Below are 20,810 nucleotides of genomic sequence, written 5' to 3'. Positions count from 1 at the left end.
TGCATCTAGATGATCTATGTTAAGAAAAAGTAAGTGTTGGTTTATTTCAGATATTCTAGCTAGTATTCTAGAAATGTGGTTTTGAGTTGGTATTCAGTGTCTCTGGGAGTTATGCAGCGCTTCAAATTGTGTTTAAGGGGCTTCTTTGTTCTGGATTCAAAATGTTTGTTCAGCCAACGTTGTGTGTGTGTGTGTGTGTGTGTGTGTGTGTATGTGTGTGTGTGTGTGTGTGAATCGGGGGAGACTGAACCAGTTGCACACAAAAATCTTAATCAGTTTGGAATAAATCCTGTATTTAAAAGTAAATACAAGATATAATAGTAAGTAAAAATTTTGTAATGCAAAGCAGACTGCTTCATCTGAAGCTCATAGGTGATGAAGCTATCAAAGACTGACAAAAAACTTGATTTCTGAGAATCGAAGGTGAAATAGTTAAAATGGATGTCCTTAACATTAATGTAACATATTGTTGAGTTGTCAAGGACACTTTAGTCTTTTAGTGTCGAGAAATGTTGAGGATATCATTAAAATTGACGGTGGGCTATCGAAAATAGGCTACTTCCTGGCAGCGGGTCCTCTGGTCCATCCACCAGATTGATGCTGTCTGTCAGAAATCCAAAGAAGAAATACATCATCCCTGGGGCAGTCTAAAATCTATGTTTTTTTTTTATTGAAAGAACATCATCAAATTGTTACATAAAATAACACAAATGACATAATAGCTGAGATAACTACACATTTTTTCAAACAACATGCAAGCTATGTATTTCAGCGATTGTGTCCGTAGCAACCACCATAACAAACAATTTTTGGTGGGACGTGAAAGAATCTTTGTAATAACTAACAAATTAAACATCATGTACATTCACTGAACGAAGATTATAAAAGTAAAATACACATTTCTCGCTAGAAATGATATCTAAACGCATTTTAATGCTGAAAGTATCTTTACAAATGTCAGCCATTTTGTTTGTGTGACAGAAACTTGACAGTCACTTGATTTGGACGCAGGCCAATAAAAAAGAATAGGCCACAAAAAAATGTAGACATCTCACAATTTTAGAGCCGTTAGTGTGAAACTAAGATGTTTTGTGCTGTGGACCAACATGGCTATTACTTTTTTTTGGACTTTTTTTTTCAGGTACATTTGGCATGAAAACAACCTGAAAATTAAATGTGGATGTGCTTTTCACATTTAGCTCATTTAGTGTGGACAAAGTCTAAGCCAGAGTTTGATCTTCCTGTTTTTCACTTTCCTGTCACCTGTTGACAAACTTTTAAGATTGCTGACCTTTGATTTTGCACTGTATTGTATGCCTTGTTATGGTCTCTGTATGTATTGTATGGTCTCCAAGAAAAATTAGAGAACCTGATTACTTGCTCATCAGATATCTAATGGTATTAACTATTTAAGAACCCTTCTTGATTGCCATCTTATGAAATTAATTGAAAAGAAGACACGACAGACTTACGACAGAGAACAGAATCACTTGACAAATTTTTCAGACAAACCAGACAGACAACAGCCACACTGACAAAATAAAGACAGTGCGGGGTAAGATAGATGACATTCGATCTCGCTGCGACCGCAAAAATGGTTTCCAAATTATACATGAATGCAGACAAAGCAATCAAGTTAGTCTAAATGCAGGGGCATGGAGTCAAAGATCAAAAATCACACCAATCAAAAAGCATGCAAAGAAACGATCAAACATCACCCTGAGGACAACGATTTAAATAGTTTGCTAAATCATGGTACCAATGATTGCTTAAGAGGAAATTAAGTGGAAAAAATTTAATTTTTGGCAAAAAGATCTTTTCATGCCATCTATGCAAAAATATTATTTTTTTAAAATTAATATTAAAATGCATTAGGGCGGAAATTGGTAGGGGATGTACAGGGCCCAGAAGACTGAAGAATTAGGAGAGTGCAAGGTTTTCAAATACAACTGTCATCAGTTACATAAGGCACTTTCCCTGTTCAGAACAAAAATGTTGATGATGAGATTTTGTTTTTGCCTTCTTTTTGCGTAGAAAAAAGGGGATGTTTTCATTAAAAGTTGTGTGGCACAAATGCTCCAGAGATTATGTGGAAACAAAGAACACGCACCAAAATGCCATGCCACACATGATGAGGCCAAAATACAAGAATATGTTTTTGGATAATTGGCTGGTAGATGGAAATGATGGCTCGATTATAAAATTTAGAACAGACTAAATGAAACTGGAAATACCATTGACTCCTAAAATAATACAACAAAGGAAATTTCAACTCAACAGAGCATGCCGCTGTCAATATCAAAGTGATGTCAGTGTTAGAATGGTGTGAATTTCTGTGTAAACGCATGATTGGATGACTGGGGCCCTGTCTTTGTCTTTCTTCACAAATCCTAATGAATCTCAGAATACAAAGCACACCTTTAAACCCATATACACCATGACATCTTGCATACTCTGAAAAAATTTGGGAATGACCTTCCAAAGGGAGAACCAACTGATGGTCACCAGAACAGCAGTATAGCAGTATATATATACCGCTTTTTATTTGCAGAATACTTCATCATCATTTTAGATACAAATATTCACATGCTTAAAGCCTGGTTGTATGGTGAATGTGGCCTCATTCGGAAAATATAGTTTTATAGTTTTTAAGTGTCAGAGAAGTGGAGAATGTGGATTTACTATAGCAGGAATGTTTTTTACTGGAATTTGACAGCTTGTCTTCATCCCCAACATGAACAAAATATTGAAGAAATAGCAGCACTTTGAAGGCATTCTGTTTAATGTCTGGGTGGATATTGTTAATTGAATTACGTATTGTGGTATTAAAATAAGCATTATTTTGAAATTTTATGTTGTATTTTTCAAAATGGGCTATAGAAACTAAAAAATGTTATGAACATGTTAAAAATAGTAGTTTCCTGGATGTAACTCCAGTTCTATGAGTATGTGCATAGCCTTCTAATGGGCTTCGTTATTGGTTTACCCCATCAAGGCCACGTCTCAGCACCTTGAGACAAATCTCTGCACTCACCGCCCAATAAGGAGGTAGCTGTACAGGTTGGCTGTAGGCCGACCCAAAACACTGTCAGATTAATGCAAAACATGTACAGGAGGAGGATCAGCCTGCTCCTTACCTGCCAACAAAGAAAAAAAACGATAGATTTTTCTGGTGATGGTCTTGGGGGGGCGGGGGGGACATTGGTCCAAATCCACGAATTTACAGTGTCAGCTAATAGCACTGTGAATTCCACATTTGCATTGCACCCACAATCTGCCCCATTTTAAGCTTCTATTCACAAAAGATTTTGCACTAATGGTTTGTTTTGTTGAGCAGTTTGAGTTTCCAGTGTTTTAGGCTTTTCTTCACATTTCATGACACAGACTGGTCTATAATGAAAAATGCTGAGCACAAAATCCTCAAATTCTGTGTCTTTAATTAGCAGAGGTTCACACACACAGAGCTCTCCACAATCACAAACCAACTTGTTGGTTTCTCTAGTATTTCACTAGATGTTCTATAACATAATCTACTGAAATGTCAAATGGCAAAATACAGCTATTAATGTGACTCAGGCAGGTCTCATATGTGTTAGATGAATGTCTGAATCTTACAATAATGTCATTTAGGTGTCATTTAGTGTATGCGGGATTTCGCAGAAACATCAGTACTGATGTTATTTGTTGCCCACAGCTAGCTGTGTGTCACAGCTGGCTGCAGCATCACACAGCAGCTAAAATGATAAGTGCAACTCCAAACTGAGAAAGAGGCTAAGTGCATTTATGCACGCTGCACAGCAGCGGCAACTTCATTAACACCAGATCGGTCACGATCTGACTGTAATTAATGTTCTGTGTTCTGCAACATATCTATACAGGTCAGCTGTTACACACAGATTCCAGGTTTATATGATGGAATTGTCTGTCAGGACATTTTTATTTTTAAGTAGATGAAAGTCCAAGATAAGCTTACCACCCCATACCCACTTGATCCCCCCAATGTCTGACTGAGGATTTTGCCCTTGATATCAATCAGTATCAATTCAATATCATTCATGGCCTCACAACCTTGAAGATTTGAAGAGAGAGAGACAGAGAGAGAGAGTGAATGAGGAGTGAGTGTGCGCGCAGTTGACACCAACTATCTGAAGATGCTAATAACTCCACCCTTATTATGTGTGGCAATTAGCGCTGGTCTTTGTGAATTAGACTGTTTTCGCAACAAGGCTTATTTGCATAGAAAGGGGCCAATTTTGCACTGAATGCATGAACATTACCTAATTTGCATACATGCAAAATTGTGCTCTTACCAACATGAAATGCATCTGAAACAGTCTAGAAATGTGGAGGTGCATAGATTACTCTTAACTGGTGAAGAGAAGTATGTGGGGAAGGGAGATAGAGTCTAGGGGAGACATGCAAGAATCTGACACTGACAACTCCTCAATCACCTTGCCTGAGATAGGAGAAGAAGCAACACCACCCTAGGTGGGGTGCCTCTAATCTAGTTTATAATCTAGTTTTACAGTTTATCTCAGCGACACCGGATGATGAAGAAGCCTTTGCTGAATGCCATGTACTGAATTCAAGGTGGCTGAGAGAAAGAGGGAGATGAACAACGGATGTGCTGGCGCTTTAAAGTTTGTGGTTGCTACCTCCTGATTGGGCAGTGAGTGCAAAGATCTGTCTCAAGGTGCTGAGGCTGAGCCTCGATGGGTTAAACCAATACCAAAGCCTGTTAGAGGGCATGGCATGTACAATATAAAACTGTAATCCTTCAGAAAAAGAATCTGTCAGCAGTTTGATTCTTTAGTATGGAAGTCACAAAATGGCTATTTGTTGTTTCCTACAAAAGTTAACTTTGCTAAAATATGGAAATTCCCAAATTCTTTCAAACTGATTCTCTATGTTATAACAATGCTTTATTGTTTTAGATTTTTTAATATTTAGATACAAAAAAGACAGAATAACAAGTACACCTAGAAGCAAAAGTATGACCCAAAAAAAGGAAAACTTATACACAGAAATTCAATGATATCTGTTCTCTATTATATGAACCAACAATGCAAGCCTCTAAATATGGAGAAACACAAATAAAAACAAAAAGTAGAAAACATCACTGTACTACTAAAAACAAAAACAGTCAAAATGTATTGTTTCACAATGAAAATCAGAGCAGTGAATGGCGGTAGCAGTGACTTAAACACAATGCAATACATACTGCAGCATCATTGGTTGATGATGGTTCACCATTCATCATACAAATTTTGTGATGATATGTACTAACTCTTATTTTTCCTCTCACCAGTCAAAATTTGCAAGTATATTGGTGACCATGTTAACCACTTTGGATGACCCCATGTGTAAGTGTAGCTCATGACATTAATGGCCTTCTGTGTTACTGTTATAAACTGGCAACATAATAAATGAACTTTCTGTATTACTGTTGTACTGTTCAGCAATATTCAATTGAAATTGATCTTTGCATTTAACAATCCAGCTGTCCTTGGATTGGGTCATGTGTAGTGCAGCTTGCTATGTATTGTTACTATGTTGACTGTTTTATGAAGTTACACTTTGTCTAACCATGGGGTATGATGCTTTGAGGATACCTTGATCCGCTGGTACAGATGAGTGAAAGCACAAAGAAAGCAAGCAAATTCAAACTAACCTAGCCCACCTGCATGACTAGTTTCACACTCCTCCAGGTCTTCGTCATCACTGGAACACTCTGCAGATGAGCCCATGTCATCTGGCGTATGCTTCATGGGCAGAGCGTTGGTCATCAGCCAGAGCGAAGACACCCAAACACAGACCCACCAGAAAAAAAACAAAGATACACAAAGACAAGTGAATACATACAAAACAAGTTAGAAGGTGAACATGAACAAGTTCATTATTGACCTTGGCAACAGTAGCTTGACAAAAAGATCTTAAGGTTCACTTGCCAGCTTTTTTCAAAGCTTTTCAACTGCGTCTCACAGTCTCCCTCAGCTGATGAGAGTTTGCTTCGTTGTCATGGATAGTCTTTTTTGTCCCAGAGAGAGATTTGTTTTGACAGCTTCTACATATTCCACACATACAGATACACATCTACACAATAACATACTGATAGACACAATAGATGAAATACACACTTGTTCACATCTACACACATACATTCATGCCCCTGTCTGTATCCCAACTCATACTGACATAGACATGTATACACTCACACAGATGAGTCTAAATCTACACAACAATATCAAACAGGCAGTTTGTTCAGGGCTGCTGTGGTAGAAGGGAAAAAACTCTGAGCTCTTCTCCATTTTGAAGTCCTGTATCTGTGACCAGAGGGCAGCAGTGTGAAGTGTGGATTTAGGTGGTTATCACTGTCATTTGCTATTATGAGTGTAAGGCATGTGAGAGCTCTGTTGTTCAAGTCTAAGAGATTGGGGATAAGGGGGCAGAAGATTTTAGGTTTAAGTTTATTTTTGTCAGAGATAGTTAACATGATAAAGAAGAAAGGTGAACTCTGACAGTCTAGCTATGTAAGGGAGTCCCACCCTGATTTAGCAGTGTCCAGTCCTTGTCTTAAATTGGGATACTTATCATCCACTCATTGTTCCTTTTGGCCCTGAATGCCCCCTTGTGGCACCACCCTCTCTCTGTCCTCCTCCTCACTGATAAAATCCTCACTACTGACCTTTTGTGCTGTAAGTTAGAGGTGGTTAGAGTTCAAACTGAGATATTGGTTTGTGTGAGTGGGTTTCCTTTATGCTTCTGTCAGCCCACACCTTAATACAGGTGTCTGACGAAGACTGTGAGACTGGGTTGAAAGTTCAAGGAAACACTAGTAATTGCACATTGAATCAAGTTTTTTTTGTCAACAAATACCAAAACTCCACTGACTCAATGTCAAACATGTTGCATTTAATTTCAGTGTTTAATTATAGGCTTCCAATTGGTTCACTGGTGGACACTTTTTAATGTAAAACAACAGAAGGAAAAGTTCAGTTTGCATTGCAATCAATGCAGCTCAAACATAACTACAATACAGCTGTGAGAGCAATCATCAAACAGTAAGAAGACTGGTATCTGGAAGTATGAACAGGAATTTAATACAAATATTAATACATATAATAAAATAACCAAATTGGAATATCACACAGTTCAAATGTCCATTTTCACTTCATTTGGTATAAGCCTGAAAGGCAGGCAACATCAACTTTAATTAAGGTTTTGCTTTACTTGTCATTTTATTGTATTGCAAATTATGTATTTTATAAAAAAAAATAATCCAGGTAAATACAACAAAAACACAAAATCTGTGTTCATCTTAATTGAAACTGGCCATCAAACAAAAATGTTTGGCTGTCAATAGACCAGATTATATTCATATGAATGAGGCTTTAATGAGGCCAGACTTTCCTGGTCACAACAATATACTCAGCAAAACAGCTGACAGTATTTCCGAGCAAAATAACATGTGGTGCAGGGGAATGCAATTTTTATGCACTGACCAAAGGACCATGTCGACAGGCACCATGATCCACTCATATAGACTGCATGCATGATTGCATCATTGATCTGATTGGTTGCTTAGTTTAATGCGTCAACTTCAAGCAGGCCAGCTTCAATTTCCCAATAAGATATTTGATTTTCTGTAACACTAAGAAGAAGGAGCTCAAACCATCCCACAGTTTTCTGACTATTATGTATGTACTACATGTCCCACGCACAGTATATTAGTGTTTCTTTGTTTACATGTTTTAATGTGTTATTATGGAAGTCTGTCCAAACCTGTACAGTTGAGGAGGATCTGTGTTTCCGTGTGGTGGTGGTGGACATCATGGTAGTAGTCTCAATGAAGGTAGTGGACATCTCTGGAGGCATGGCTGTGGTCCTGGCTGAGCCTGCCACACTGGGCACATCACCTACCAATCTCACACTGCCGTTAATCTTGATGTTAGGGTTGCCCTCAGCGGCCATGTTCAACACCTTGAGGCCATTGTAATAAAGACCAGATAGTTGACCCTGAAATGGCCGGCCTCGATCACTACCACCAATTGCAACTGTTGCTTGAGTGTTGAAAATTGTTAGCTGCCGTCCTAGAGGAGACATCCAGATGTAAGATATTTTCAACAAAGAAAAGCACCTTTTCATATACCTTTTTATAACTGCATGATTTAAGATTAAGGGCCCTATTGTCGTGGTGGAGCAACGACCAGTGCAAGCAGTGCTTCAACAGTATTATGCTGACCTTGAAGTTTGTTGTGCCCTTTTGTGCGGCAAATGCGCAGCAATAATGGAATGATGCTTAAAATTATAATTTTTAAAATAAACTGTTTTAATTTATCATTCTTCACCCAGTAGATACATTCAAATCAACATAAAAAAATTACTTTTAATGTGGTTAAGGCAGTTTGCATTTATCTATGAACGAAAAGGGGGTGATTCTTACAGTCTCTGTTGTCCACAGCTGCTTTATACTGTATGAAAAACTTCTTATTCAGTTCATTAAATCCCTGCAGCATCTGAAGGCAGCAAGACAGGTATGTTGATAAATCTGCAGCCACCAACACGGCTGCAACAAAATAACCACATGCACTCTACACACATTTTAACAGTATCGTGAGCAAAGTCAGATTATCAGTAGCGGTTTTATGTTTTGTTCTTCTTCTGTTTTTACTCTATTGCAATTGATCGCAAATTTCTGATTACATTTTACATTGTTCGCATTGTTTCATACACATATTTAGACAGATGGTGTTATACCTAAAATAATACATTATGGTTTAATTAAAAATAATATATAACTACAGTTATAACTGATTGCCAATACATTTCTAGTAATGCAGAAAATATGAGTGGTTTGCATTCTTTTCACCAAAACACTGGGACTTAATCCTTATTCTTAATTTAGTAGTAATAAAGAATATAATGTACATTTTCCATGAAAACTGAGAATGAGAAAGTATTTTTGAGTTTGTTGTTTTATGTATTTCTTTATGTACATTCTCCTAATCACTCTCATTTATAACTGACCCTCTTGTTCCGAGTGCCATTGTAGCTTAATTGTGTCCTGTGTTTTGGTGTGCTTTTCTAAAATTCTGTTTATGTTCAAGAGGAGGTTGTTAGTGTTCATATTATAGTATAGTATCATACATAATGCAAACATAATGGTACTTTGAAACCTCCTCTCTTTTTTCGGCATTTTGAAGATAATTTCTCACTTGTAGATATTTATATAAGTCCAACTCTACAGGGTTATATTTGATTGATATGGCTTCAAAAGAATTCATAACATTTTAGTTAACATTTGTGAGTATATCTTTAATATTATACATATTTATATATTTGTAATAGTTTTGGAACCCAGACCTTTATGGATACATTATGCATTATCCATTGTTAGGTTTGGTCCCATGCCATTTATCTTGGATAGTTACTTTTTTCAGGGGTTTTTCCTTACTCAAATCAAGGGTCTAAGGACAGAGGATGTTATATTGCTATACAGATTGTGAATCCCCCTGAGGCTAATTTGTGATATTGTGATATTGGTCTATACAAATAAAATACAACTGACAAAAATTGACCTGACTTTACAACATTTTTTGGGCCAGTTATGCAAGATGTTATTGATCCATCTGTTTTGTCATTCAGCAGTACAGTGTCTCTCTCACCAATAAAGGGCAGTGTTTTTATTGACATTGGAACCAATTCTTTTACTATAAAGAAGCCCTTCGCTTCAGTTTTGCCACTGGACCATTTCATTATTGTGCTGACCTGTGAAGTTAAAATAATTCTGCAGGTCTGGTGGTGCCAATCAACTTCAATCTTTAGATTTTACTAATGTTTTCAATTTTACTTTTTTCCTGTTGTTATTCAAGATGAAATTTGTTACCATTCTATTCCATCTTGAAGCTTGCTGGATGGATTGGGATTGGTAAACTTTGAATATTATTATAATTGTATTCACTCCAATCCAATATAGAATCAGGTCTCAGTTTTGAACCGTTCAGGTCTTGTTTGATTTTGTTTTCTGGATTTTGATAATTGAGATCACAGATTTTGTTTAGGTCATTGTGGATTGTGATTCTAAATATTTTATTTTACTCTGTTTTTTATCATTTAAATATAAAATTCCCTTTAAAATTATCTGTAAATTGGTTAGCTCTACATGTGGATTTACATTTGATGTGGTTTATTTTTTCTTAATTTTTTGAGAAAACTCAATTATGTTTGAAGTATGTCTGATGTTGTTAAACATAAGGCTGTTCGGAGTGAATCCACACTAATCCCTATCTCTTATGTCTGGAAAGATTTCCTTGAGCTTGTTTGTCATGACAACTGGTAGGATTTTTTCAGTTGTATTCAATAACGATATTGGTCTATCAGAGGAACATTCTGTTGCATCTTTTCCATCCTCATAAATGCCTGTAACTATGGATGAATTCCATGTGGATGCCCAAGCACCTGATTCTAAAGTATACTTGTAAGGTTTTTGTAAAAGAGGTATCAGACCTTCTTGGAACTTATAGAATTCATTAGTGCACCCATTGTCTCCCAGGGTTTTTTTTTTTTTTTTTAACTTTTTAAAACTTTGGATCAATCATACCTTCTGGATATACCATGACCTGGATGACTGAGAATCTTCACAGACATTTTTTTTACTTCATTTAATTGAAATCCTCTATTGTTATAGTTGTAATGAGCATTTTCTCAAGTTTCTCAAGGTATGTTTCAATTTCTTCTGTCTCTTCTCTCCATTTCATTCTTACATAATTTCACACAATATTTTACAAATGATTCTTTCTGCAATGTCAACTTTTCTGTCATGATTTTGTTCTCATGTCATCTTTTAGCTTGGTGACATAAGACTTACCTTCTTTGGTGCTTAAGCCTGTCCACTAGGAGTTAAATAGATTTTGGTCCTTCTTCCTAACATTTTGGTTTTGTAAATATTAGAAATTTCTCACCCTCTTCTGTGAAAAGGCCTGCACATTTATTTTTGAGTTGTGTAGTTACATCCATATTACATATTATTTTATGTTTATCTACTAGTTCTTTGATGTGTAGCTCAAGCTGGTTTTTAGTCTGTTCCCACTATCTTTTTCCTCATGAACTGGCTATTACGTCTCCCCATAACACAGCTTTTGCTTTGTCCCATACCATGATACTGTTAATTTCTTCTGTATCATAAATATCAGTCACTGACGCAATTTTTAGCTGTTTCTTTAAACCTATATCTAGAAAGAAGGATGTCCTCTGTAAGCGTTTCCCCCTCCTAGAGCTTAACTTTACCACTAGGATAACCATAGCGTGGTCTGACAAAGTAATTGTCTCAATAGTACTTTTTTAATGGTTGAGATAGTAGTAGTGTAGAACATATGAAAACAATATAATCTATTATAAGCAGACTGTCAAAAAGACAAGTATGTATAGCCTTTGGCTTTTGGGTGAAATGTTCTCCATACATCCATTATTCCTTACCCCTTGCATGTTCTTCAAATTAAAGCAGTTTTCTCAGCCTTGTGTATAGTTCCTGCTGTTGAGTCGAACTTAGGTTTAAGAACAAGATTACAGTTACCTCCAGTAATAACTGTTCCTTACGTGCTATCATTAGATCAATAATTTTATTCATAACTCACTCATAATTCACTCTCATCTGGTGGATAGTAAACATTCATTAGAGTAACAAAATGTTTTGCTCTGTCCATCACCATAATATACCTTCCTTCCTTGTCCTTGTCTTGGAATTTAAGTTATTTATAATCGTGGCTACAGCGCTCCTTGATGAGCGACACGAGGAGGAAAAGACTGGAGAAGGTCCTTATGTTTGTCTTGTGTTAAATGTGTCTCTTGGAGAAACGATATAACTCCCTTTTCTTTTTTGAATTGTTGTAAAACCTTAAAACAGTTATGGACTCCATTTACATTTAAATAAATGCTATTTAAATGACTCATGGCTTGAAAGAACAATAGCAATGGTAATTAACTGAGCATTCATTTTCACATAACTTTAGGCAGAATTACAAATGCTCAACATATATATCCAGCCTTGAGAATAGCAAATCATGTAGATGCAAAAAACAAAACAAAAAAACCCCAAAAACATAAACATGAGAAATAAAAACATAAACATCATATAATCAAAATTATACTTGGCCTGCTACCTTGTGTAGACTGTTATTGTATCCATGCATTCCCCATTGCAAGGATAGACAAAAACATGTAATAATAACAACAACAACAACAACAACAACAACAACAACAACAACAATAATAATAATAATAATAATAATAATAGGGATGCAAAAAAGGGTGGAGTCAGTAACTTTACAATCTAACCTGCAGCCTATCTAGCATTATGAGTCAGAATTAGGTTTCCCTGCATTATCTCTGTCATCCAAATTCACTCTCTATTGTTTGGTAGACTTTGTACAGTTCTTACTAGCTGCCTTACCAAGCTTTGTTGTATCTCCCTGATCAGAGATTTATTCCCTGCCGATTATCAACTGATAATTTACACCTTCAGATTTAATTACACATTTCTGATTATTAAACATCTTTTACAGCATGCTTTATTCTTGAGTTACAGTGCAAACGCTATTGTGTCGCATCAGTTACAATATGATCTCAATATGAGAGTCGTAACAGTGACCATTTATGACATGAGATACATTGGAATTGTGACTGAAATAGTGTTGGATTGATGCAATCATACAGTATAAACGGCTTCAACAAACTGTTGTACAATTCATTACTTTTCTTGTTTTTGTACAGATTAGGTGTTATAAAACCCACACCATCTGCCTCTGGCTGCAGATTTGTGGTGCTGCACTCACGTCCTGCCACCAACAGTATGATTTCCTGGAAGCATCTCTCCATTTGATGAGATATTGCCTTACTGTGATTGGCTCAGCTGTGTCAGAGCTATAAGACCAGGGATGTGACTGGCTGAGAGTTTTATTATCAATGACCACACCCAGCCCTTTTGCACTTAGTCTTTGCACCCAAGACCTACCACTTTGCGCTGGTTGTTGCACTTGCACGATCAAAACAGGAAAGTCTACAGCCACGCCAGCTGCTCAGTGAATATGTGTAATAACATTTTTAAAAAATGAGCTGGGATTTTTTTCTCAACTCATTACTATTACTCATTAATTTTGATTATATATTGAATTATTTACAGTTTATTGGTTCATTTATTTAGTTAATTAATTAGTTATGGATTTATCATTTTTAGCCCACATGAAATTCCATATACAATTACTACATGCATGGGTTTACATTCATGTTCATTCTATTGACACTACGTTTAACGGTACTTTGTTAGAAATAGGAAAGTATCATTTTGGCCTAATAACAAAGAAATTATGATATGCATTAAAATACCTTAAGGGTTGACTATCACTGAAAAAAAATCAAATGACATTTTTCATTGTTTTTGAATCTCTAAACTCACACAATCCATTTAAGCTTTAAATAGAGACCATGCACATAGATTTCATGTTCTCATTAGAGGAATGCAGATGAGTCTTTTCACATTATATCAGTATAGTGAACACACATAAGCATAGAAACATGTTTGTTTGAAATTACCTTTTTCTTGTAGCCACTCCTCTACTGGTCTGGCGTATTTGAAAGGAATTTTCTTATTGGCCATTTGATAGCGTTCAATGTCACTGTTCCCTTTAAAGTTTAAGAAGACATTTATAAAGACATTTATTGATTATCAGCATCATGTCATCAGTAGGAAATATCACTTTCCCTCTAACATTTACAATATGTTTAAATTATTTTAGCTGAAGATTACATTCTTATTAAACTTGTTTTAGTTACAGTATATCTGAGGCTCATCATCTTTGGGGCTTGTCTGTGTATTCAGCCGATCTTTCCTTTTCACTTTGTATAGAGTATGCACTGACATCACGTTTTGTGAGATACTACCTGGCTCACCACTGAGTGGCAAAACAAACTCCCTACAGCTGCTATAATTGGTGGGGCTGTTATACTATATGTAAAACAAACATATATATAAGATACCCACAGTACAATTGCTCTTTGATTGTTAATGCACAAATTACAGGTGTAAATATTCCAGGGGCCAGATGTATAAATGATGTGTACGCACAAAAACCATGCACACGCCATTTCTCATAGATAAACTGGCATTTATAAAAACATAATATACAGTGAAAATGTGCACACCTCATGCATACTTCAGATCAGCCATACACATGTTTATCAAGAGCCAGCAATGGGTTATATAATAAGGTGGAAATGGAGAAATAAGTTAATCATTGGTTACATTTCTGATGTTTAAAAATGATGATGCAATATCACTGATGATGATGGTTTACAGGTCCATGTGATGAATTAATGAGATGGATGCTATACAGAGCCACAGCCGTGTGTAATGACAGCCACTCTGGGACCTCGTAGTCATACATCTACACAGAGTTTTATGCATTTGTCCCCTGTTGTCTGAAACCACTGCAGTTTTTTTCTGTCAGTATGAGGACAATGAAATGCATTTTGAAACTAAAATTGTGTAGTTTTGTGTCAAATGTATTCATTGTTTGTTGTTGCAGTTTTATTTGTGGAGGGGGGTCTTTCATTTTGAACAATTTAAGGTTTTCACATTCCTTTAGAAAATATATTTTCACAGTTCTTCTATTCTGTTTAACCTTTGGCAGTCCATTAGGCCATTTGCCTGAAATGTTTGGTTTTCATGTTTATTTCCATGTGAATGCACAAAGGAAGATACTGATTGCTGAGTGTTTTCCACCCCTGGGTAGTGACTGGTGACTACACATGCGGTAACATCACATGCACACTCTCTGTTAATGGATAAACCTTATTTACTGTAATCAATGGTAAACTTTGGGCACTTCTCATTTCTCTATTTTGTGCCTCCTTGTCTCCTCTCTCCCCCGTCCCGGAAATTGATCTCAGCATGTCATGTTTAGGGATGTCTCAATTCCTAAACTGCATCTGGAGGAGAGAAGATGCTTGCCGGAGGAGCTATGAGCGAGGATACACAAGTGTATCCTTTGCGGAGGTCTTTTTGGCACCCGTGACGTATAAAAGAGCCGTGACACATAGCTGGTTTGTAAACCATTTGTAATGCTAGGATATATATATATGTATGCGTGTGTGTGTGTGTGTGTGTGTGTGGTGTGTGTGTGTGTGTGTGTGTACACGCGTTAAGTAAAATATAACAATGTATGTCATCCGTACATTCTTGTTATATCATATATATATTATCACGTTGTGATTTGAATTAAAAGTAAATATATAAGTTGCCCTGAACACTGTTCTGCTCATCTGTCAGAGATCATAAAATACAGCGGTAGGCTGTAACAAAACAATGGACAAATGATGCAGCTCTGCTGCACATTATATTTAACTGACATGACGGCTCCGAAGCAAGGATGTCTCATTTTGTTAAATGCCTGTTGTTTCGACTCCTCTCTTCTCGTGTCTCTTCCTCGCCTCCTCCGCTCGCATCTCAGGTAGGAAGGACTAAGATGTGGGGAGAGGAGGCGAGGAAAGGAACCGAGGATGTACAAACTGAGAAATGAGAAGAGGGGAATGTCCTCCTGAAAGTGTGGTGTAATTAAATCTAGGTAAAATCAGAAAAAAATTAAAAGGATGAGCCCTGATCATAACTGAAAGGTTATAAAAATGGTAATAACATACATTGAAAATAGCATTTTTGACTGTGCCGTAGTTTGCATGATATCACAATGGATTATCAGCTACATTTTTCTGGGCTTTGATTATTTTAATATGACAGAGGCATAACAGAGGCATAACAGGACATGGTCCCACATAAGTCACAGCATGTAAGGGCATAGCTTAACATAATTTGAAGTTCAATGGGCAGCATGTGCATTTATGGAACTGACTTTTTAAACTATACAGAGGTACAAATCAGGATTTGAAATGAGGATTCTCCAGAGTAAATATAGCTGATGTCAGTGAGGGCTCATAGCTCACACATAATAGCAAACTGGTATGCAATGACCACTGTTTCAAAAAATTTTACAAATCACTGTTAAAAAATAATGATGTTTTATGATGTGATAATGCTATGGTTAAGGTCTGGTTAGGTTTAGGCATAAAAGCCATTTGGTAAGGTTTAGGGAAAGATCTTGGTCTGGGTTAAAATGACCACTTTGTTAAGGTTAGAGCATGTGGTGTGGGTTAAACTTAGACAACCTTCTTCATCATGGCAAGAATAATAACTACGCAGTTAAGTTTAGGGGATGATCATAGTAACAATTTTTAAAAAACTGTCCTGACTCACAGTTGGAAATGTGGGACGCACGACAATGCTCCTTCAGTTGTTTTCAACAACAATTTAATCAATCAACAGATTGATTAAAATAGAGTACAATTACAGATACTCCTCTCCTACTAAACAAAATATACAGCTTTGTAGTTAACAATTAAAATATAAACAGAACAAAAATAACAACAGGCCTACTTGCTTTGACAAAGTTTTCGACTGAGGTAGACAGTTCTTTATTGGACAAAGTATTTCCTCCTACGTAGCCCTGTACATGTCACATGGGTTTTGGGTTCTCTGTGTTACACTTAAGTTGCTTGGTCATTTGGTTGAGGTCATTTATGTTAATTTACTTTGGGGGACTTTCTTGCATTTTTGGTTGGATTGTGTTGTGTGTTCTGGGATTTGGTTTTCTGTGGGTACGTCTCAAGTCTCTTATTTTATGGCTCCTCGCTCCTTGCCTGAACCGGAAGTTGTTCCCGATGCGCCATTTTGACAGGCGTCCCAAGTCTCTTATTTTGCTCGGAGGAGCAAGGAGCGAGGAAACATGAGAGCAGACTTCACGGAAGTCTTTTACTGGCCGACACGCCCCCTTATTGGATAACAGTTATTGATTGGATGCTGCAGCTGATCAGACTGATCTGACACATCACTGCAGTTTCATGCCGAAGTGGAGACAGATTACAGATTAAATTTAAGTGTATCATTCCCAAGTTTTATGTTTATTTATATATTCATCCTATAGTTAAAAATCTGTTAATTGTCAGTCTGACCAACAAAAGAACCATAAACAACTTTCTTCATTTATTAGAAAGATTTTTTTTTTCATGATGTTATTTTCTCCATTAAACTGTTCCTTGCTGACAGACAGACTCTTCCTGACTTTAACTTTATCCATAATAACAGTTAAACACATGTATATTTTACATCATTTATCGTCATTTCCATTCAGTCACATGTGAGGCTGAAAATTCCTGAGTGTCAGGTTTGATATGAGTTACATCATTTCCATTTGCCCTGAAACATTTAGCCAAATACATATTTTCCAGTGTTCAGAAGACACCCTGGTCATATTCTGGGTTATTGAATGATGAATTCACTATCAGGGTTATCAAAAAATACAGATGGAAATGATCAATAAATAGTATAAACGCATTCTGCGAGTAGAAATGGTTTCTACAGCTGTTAAAGCTGACTGACAGCTGATCCAGCTGTGATCAGCTGTCGCCGTCATCAGAAATGGACGTCGCTTCACATGACGCTTCAGAGGAGAGGATGTCTCATGTCTCTTAAAACAAATTTCCTCGTTTCCTCTCTCCTCGCTTGGTTTCCTTGTGTCTCTCCTTGCATCCATGGTGGGAGGGACTAAGACGCAAGGAAAAGACGCAAGTGAGGGAAACGTGGATGCACCCTTTGTGTTTCCCTTGTGTGTTCCTTCACTCCTCCTGTGTTCATGTGCTCCTCCTCTCACCTGCCCGGCATTACCCTTGTTAGTCCTTCCTGTTCCTAGTGTCTTCCCCACTCTATCAGCTCCCAGTCTGCCCTTGTGTTGTGTCACCTGTTCCTTGTTGTATGATTACTTTAGTTCCTGTTTTATTTTGATATGTTTTCTCCTTGTGTTTTGTTACCTTTACTTCCTGTGTTTGCCTGCCTTTGTTGATTGCCTCATGAGTTTCACCTGTGTCTTGTTTCACTCACCTGTGTTCAGTTTGTAACCAGACCCTGTGTATTTAAGTCCTGTTCTCTAGTTTTTGTTGAAGCGTCTGTGTATCTGGTCAGTGTTCCTTGTTCCTGTGTCTCAGTCTTGTGTTATTCAATAAATATTCCACTTCTGATCCTGCCTGCCATCTTCTGTGTTTGGGTCCACCTGCTCCACTCCATGACAGAACATCTCTTACAGGTTTTGTGCTTATACTACATACTTAAGACAGGAAGTGAGTGTGAAGAGAAACAGTCTGGTAAAACAGTTAAACACCTTTCTGTGTTTGACTTGGCTGCCGGTGTTTATGAGCGGACAGCAGACGCAAGTTGCTTAGCAACCCAGTCTAGTTGGCTACAAGCTAGTTAGCTAGTGTGGCTCCATTCACAAGTAACGCCACTGTTTATCATAACCTATCTATCCGCATGTGAACTCGTGCCTCGTGCTTAACACGTTGCTGCTGATTCATTTTGACACTTTATTCACTGTTGTCGCTGAACCTGATAGCCTCGCTGTCTGACACTGGCAGGTGTCTCTCTCCTATTACAGGAGAAGTTGTGAGGGGGTGGGGTTGCGCAGAGAGTGTGAAGAGAGGAGAGATGCAAACACTGGCACGGCTTTACAGAAAAGACGGGCTATGTATTTTGATGCAACATCAAACTAATTGACACAAATGGTATTGTCTCATCCTATCTTTCAGAGGCTGCTGGGGAGTCCAGTTGGGGGGGTGGGCTGCCCCTCCGAGGCAATGGTAGGGGAAATGGTGATTTTTTTTGGTGAAAAGTTCACCTTCATGTTACCAACTGTGTTCAGAAGTACTTGAACAAAACACACATACAAAATATACACACGTATAAATATAGCACAAAAAGTAAGGGAATTTGTGTTTGGTAGATAATTTCTTTGTTGTAACAATGCTTCTTGGCAATAAATCTAATACTGTTGGAAAGCCTGTTTATTTCCCTTTTAAATGGTGCCACATTTGTAAGGAACATGCATTTGTGGGATGAGCAGCAGACCTGAGTATGTGGCTTGTGGCCATGAAAATCTTGAATTTCGGAGTGGAGAGGATGGAATGGCCTGCCAGCAGTCCTGACCTCAACCCCATTGAACACTTGTGGGATCAGCTTGGGCGTGCTGTTCATGCCAGAGTGACCAACACAACCATGTTGGCTGACTTGCGACAAATACTGGTTGAAGAATGGGATGCCAATCACAGCAGTGTTCGACCAGGCTGGTGACCAGCATGAGGAGGTGCTGGGCTGTTGTGGCTGTGTATGGTTCTTCCACACGCTACTGAGGCTACTGTTTGTTATATGAATAAAGTGTTAAATTGCCAATATGTCTTGTTTCTTCAAACTTCAATCATCCAATCCACCAAACACCAAACAATGTCACTGGTAGAATAAGCTGTTTGGCATTGGCAGAGAAGATTTGGCGAATTTTTCATGGGTGCCAGCCACATGTTCAGCTCTGCTGCTCATCCCACAAATGCATGTTCCTTACAAATGTGGCACCATTTAAAAGGAAAATAAACAGGCTTTTCAACGGTATAAGATTTATTACCAAGATGCATTGTTACAACAAAGAAATAATCTACCAAACACAAATTTCCTTACTTTTTGTGCTATGTTTATGCAGTACCAGTCAAAAGTTTGGACACACCTACTCACTTACTCACTCACTGAAGGTACCAAATCTATAAAATAACACATATAGACTCATGTAGTTTACAAAAAAGTGTAAACCAAAATATCTTTCATATTTTAGATTTCTCAAAGTAGCCACCTTTTACTTTGATGACAGCTTTGCACACTATTTGCAATGTCTCAACCAGCTTCATGGGGTAGTCATCTGGAATGGTTTTCCAACAGTCCAAGAGTTCCCACATATGCTGAGCACTTGTTGGCTACTTTCCCTTCACTCTTTGGTCCAATTCACCCCAAACCACCACATTTGGGTTTAGGTCTGGTGATTATGGAGGCTAGGCCATCTGATGCAGCACTCCATCACTCTCTTTTTTGGTCAAATTGCCCTTACATAACCTGGAGGTATGTTTTGGGTCATTGTCCTGTTGAAAAACAAATGAAGGTTCCACTAAGCGCAAACCAGATTGGATGGCATGTCGCTGCAGGATGTTGTGGTAGCCATATTGGTTAAGTGCGCCTTGAATTCTGAATAAATTGCCAGTGCTGTTAATTGGCAATTTCTGTGGCTGGTAACTCTAATGAACTGCATTCTTGGGCCCTGTTTACACCTGGCATTAACATCTGTCTCAAGTGATCTGATCACAAGTGGACAGCTCTAAGTACAGGAGTGAATGCACTCAAGACGCATGAGATCCGATCACTCAGACCACATTTGGAGGTGGTCTGGGCCGCATGTGGCCACATTCATTTAGCAGTGCAAACGCAATGCATCCTGGGCCACACTGAAGGACCGCCTACTAAACTGACGTCCTCTGTTTTCCTGCAGACCAGGCACGAGAATTGCATTGCTGCCTCCAGGTCCAAAGCCATGTTCAACTTGTTTGATAACAGGATAAAGCAATATATTATTTTGATTTTCCGTTTTTCATGTAAATTTAAAAAAATGTAATCCACCTCCTGTTTTCCCCGTTCCCCTACCCCTTTTTCATCTTCAAAGTTTTTTGCTTGTCTAAAAAAATATTTCAGAAGCTAAACGTTGCTGGATAGTTTCCTGTGTCTTGTCAAGTTGATAACTAGTTGAAATAGTTTTTAGTTTTGCTGCGCTGCTTGACATAATGAGCTCAGGATTTATCAGGAGGACGGCTGCTTTACTCCAAAGAGTTTCACTGTATGAACCTGG

General features: G+C 37.6%; 1 protein-coding gene across 1 annotated transcript in view; it reads right to left on the bottom strand.

Moving 5' to 3' along the window:
- Window positions 1–20,810, bottom strand: part of LOC121914063 (neurexin-3a-beta-like) — a 66,723-nt gene that overhangs the window by 21,701 nt on the left and 24,212 nt on the right. Inside the window, exons 3-5 of the mRNA XM_042437033.1 lie at window positions 13,588–13,677; window positions 7,783–8,090; window positions 5,672–5,762 (exon numbers count right to left, since the gene is read on the bottom strand). Coding sequence (XP_042292967.1) covers window positions 5,672–5,762; window positions 7,783–8,090; window positions 13,588–13,677 — 489 coding nt within the window. The remainder of the gene's footprint in view (window positions 1–5,671; window positions 5,763–7,782; window positions 8,091–13,587; window positions 13,678–20,810) is intronic.

This window comes from Thunnus maccoyii, chromosome 16 (genome assembly GCF_910596095.1).
Source record: "Thunnus maccoyii chromosome 16, fThuMac1.1, whole genome shotgun sequence".
Lineage (NCBI taxonomy): Eukaryota > Metazoa > Chordata > Actinopteri > Scombriformes > Scombridae > Thunnus > Thunnus maccoyii.
The sequence above is the reverse complement of the archived record's forward strand: the minus strand, read 5'-3'. Positions and strand labels throughout refer to the sequence as shown.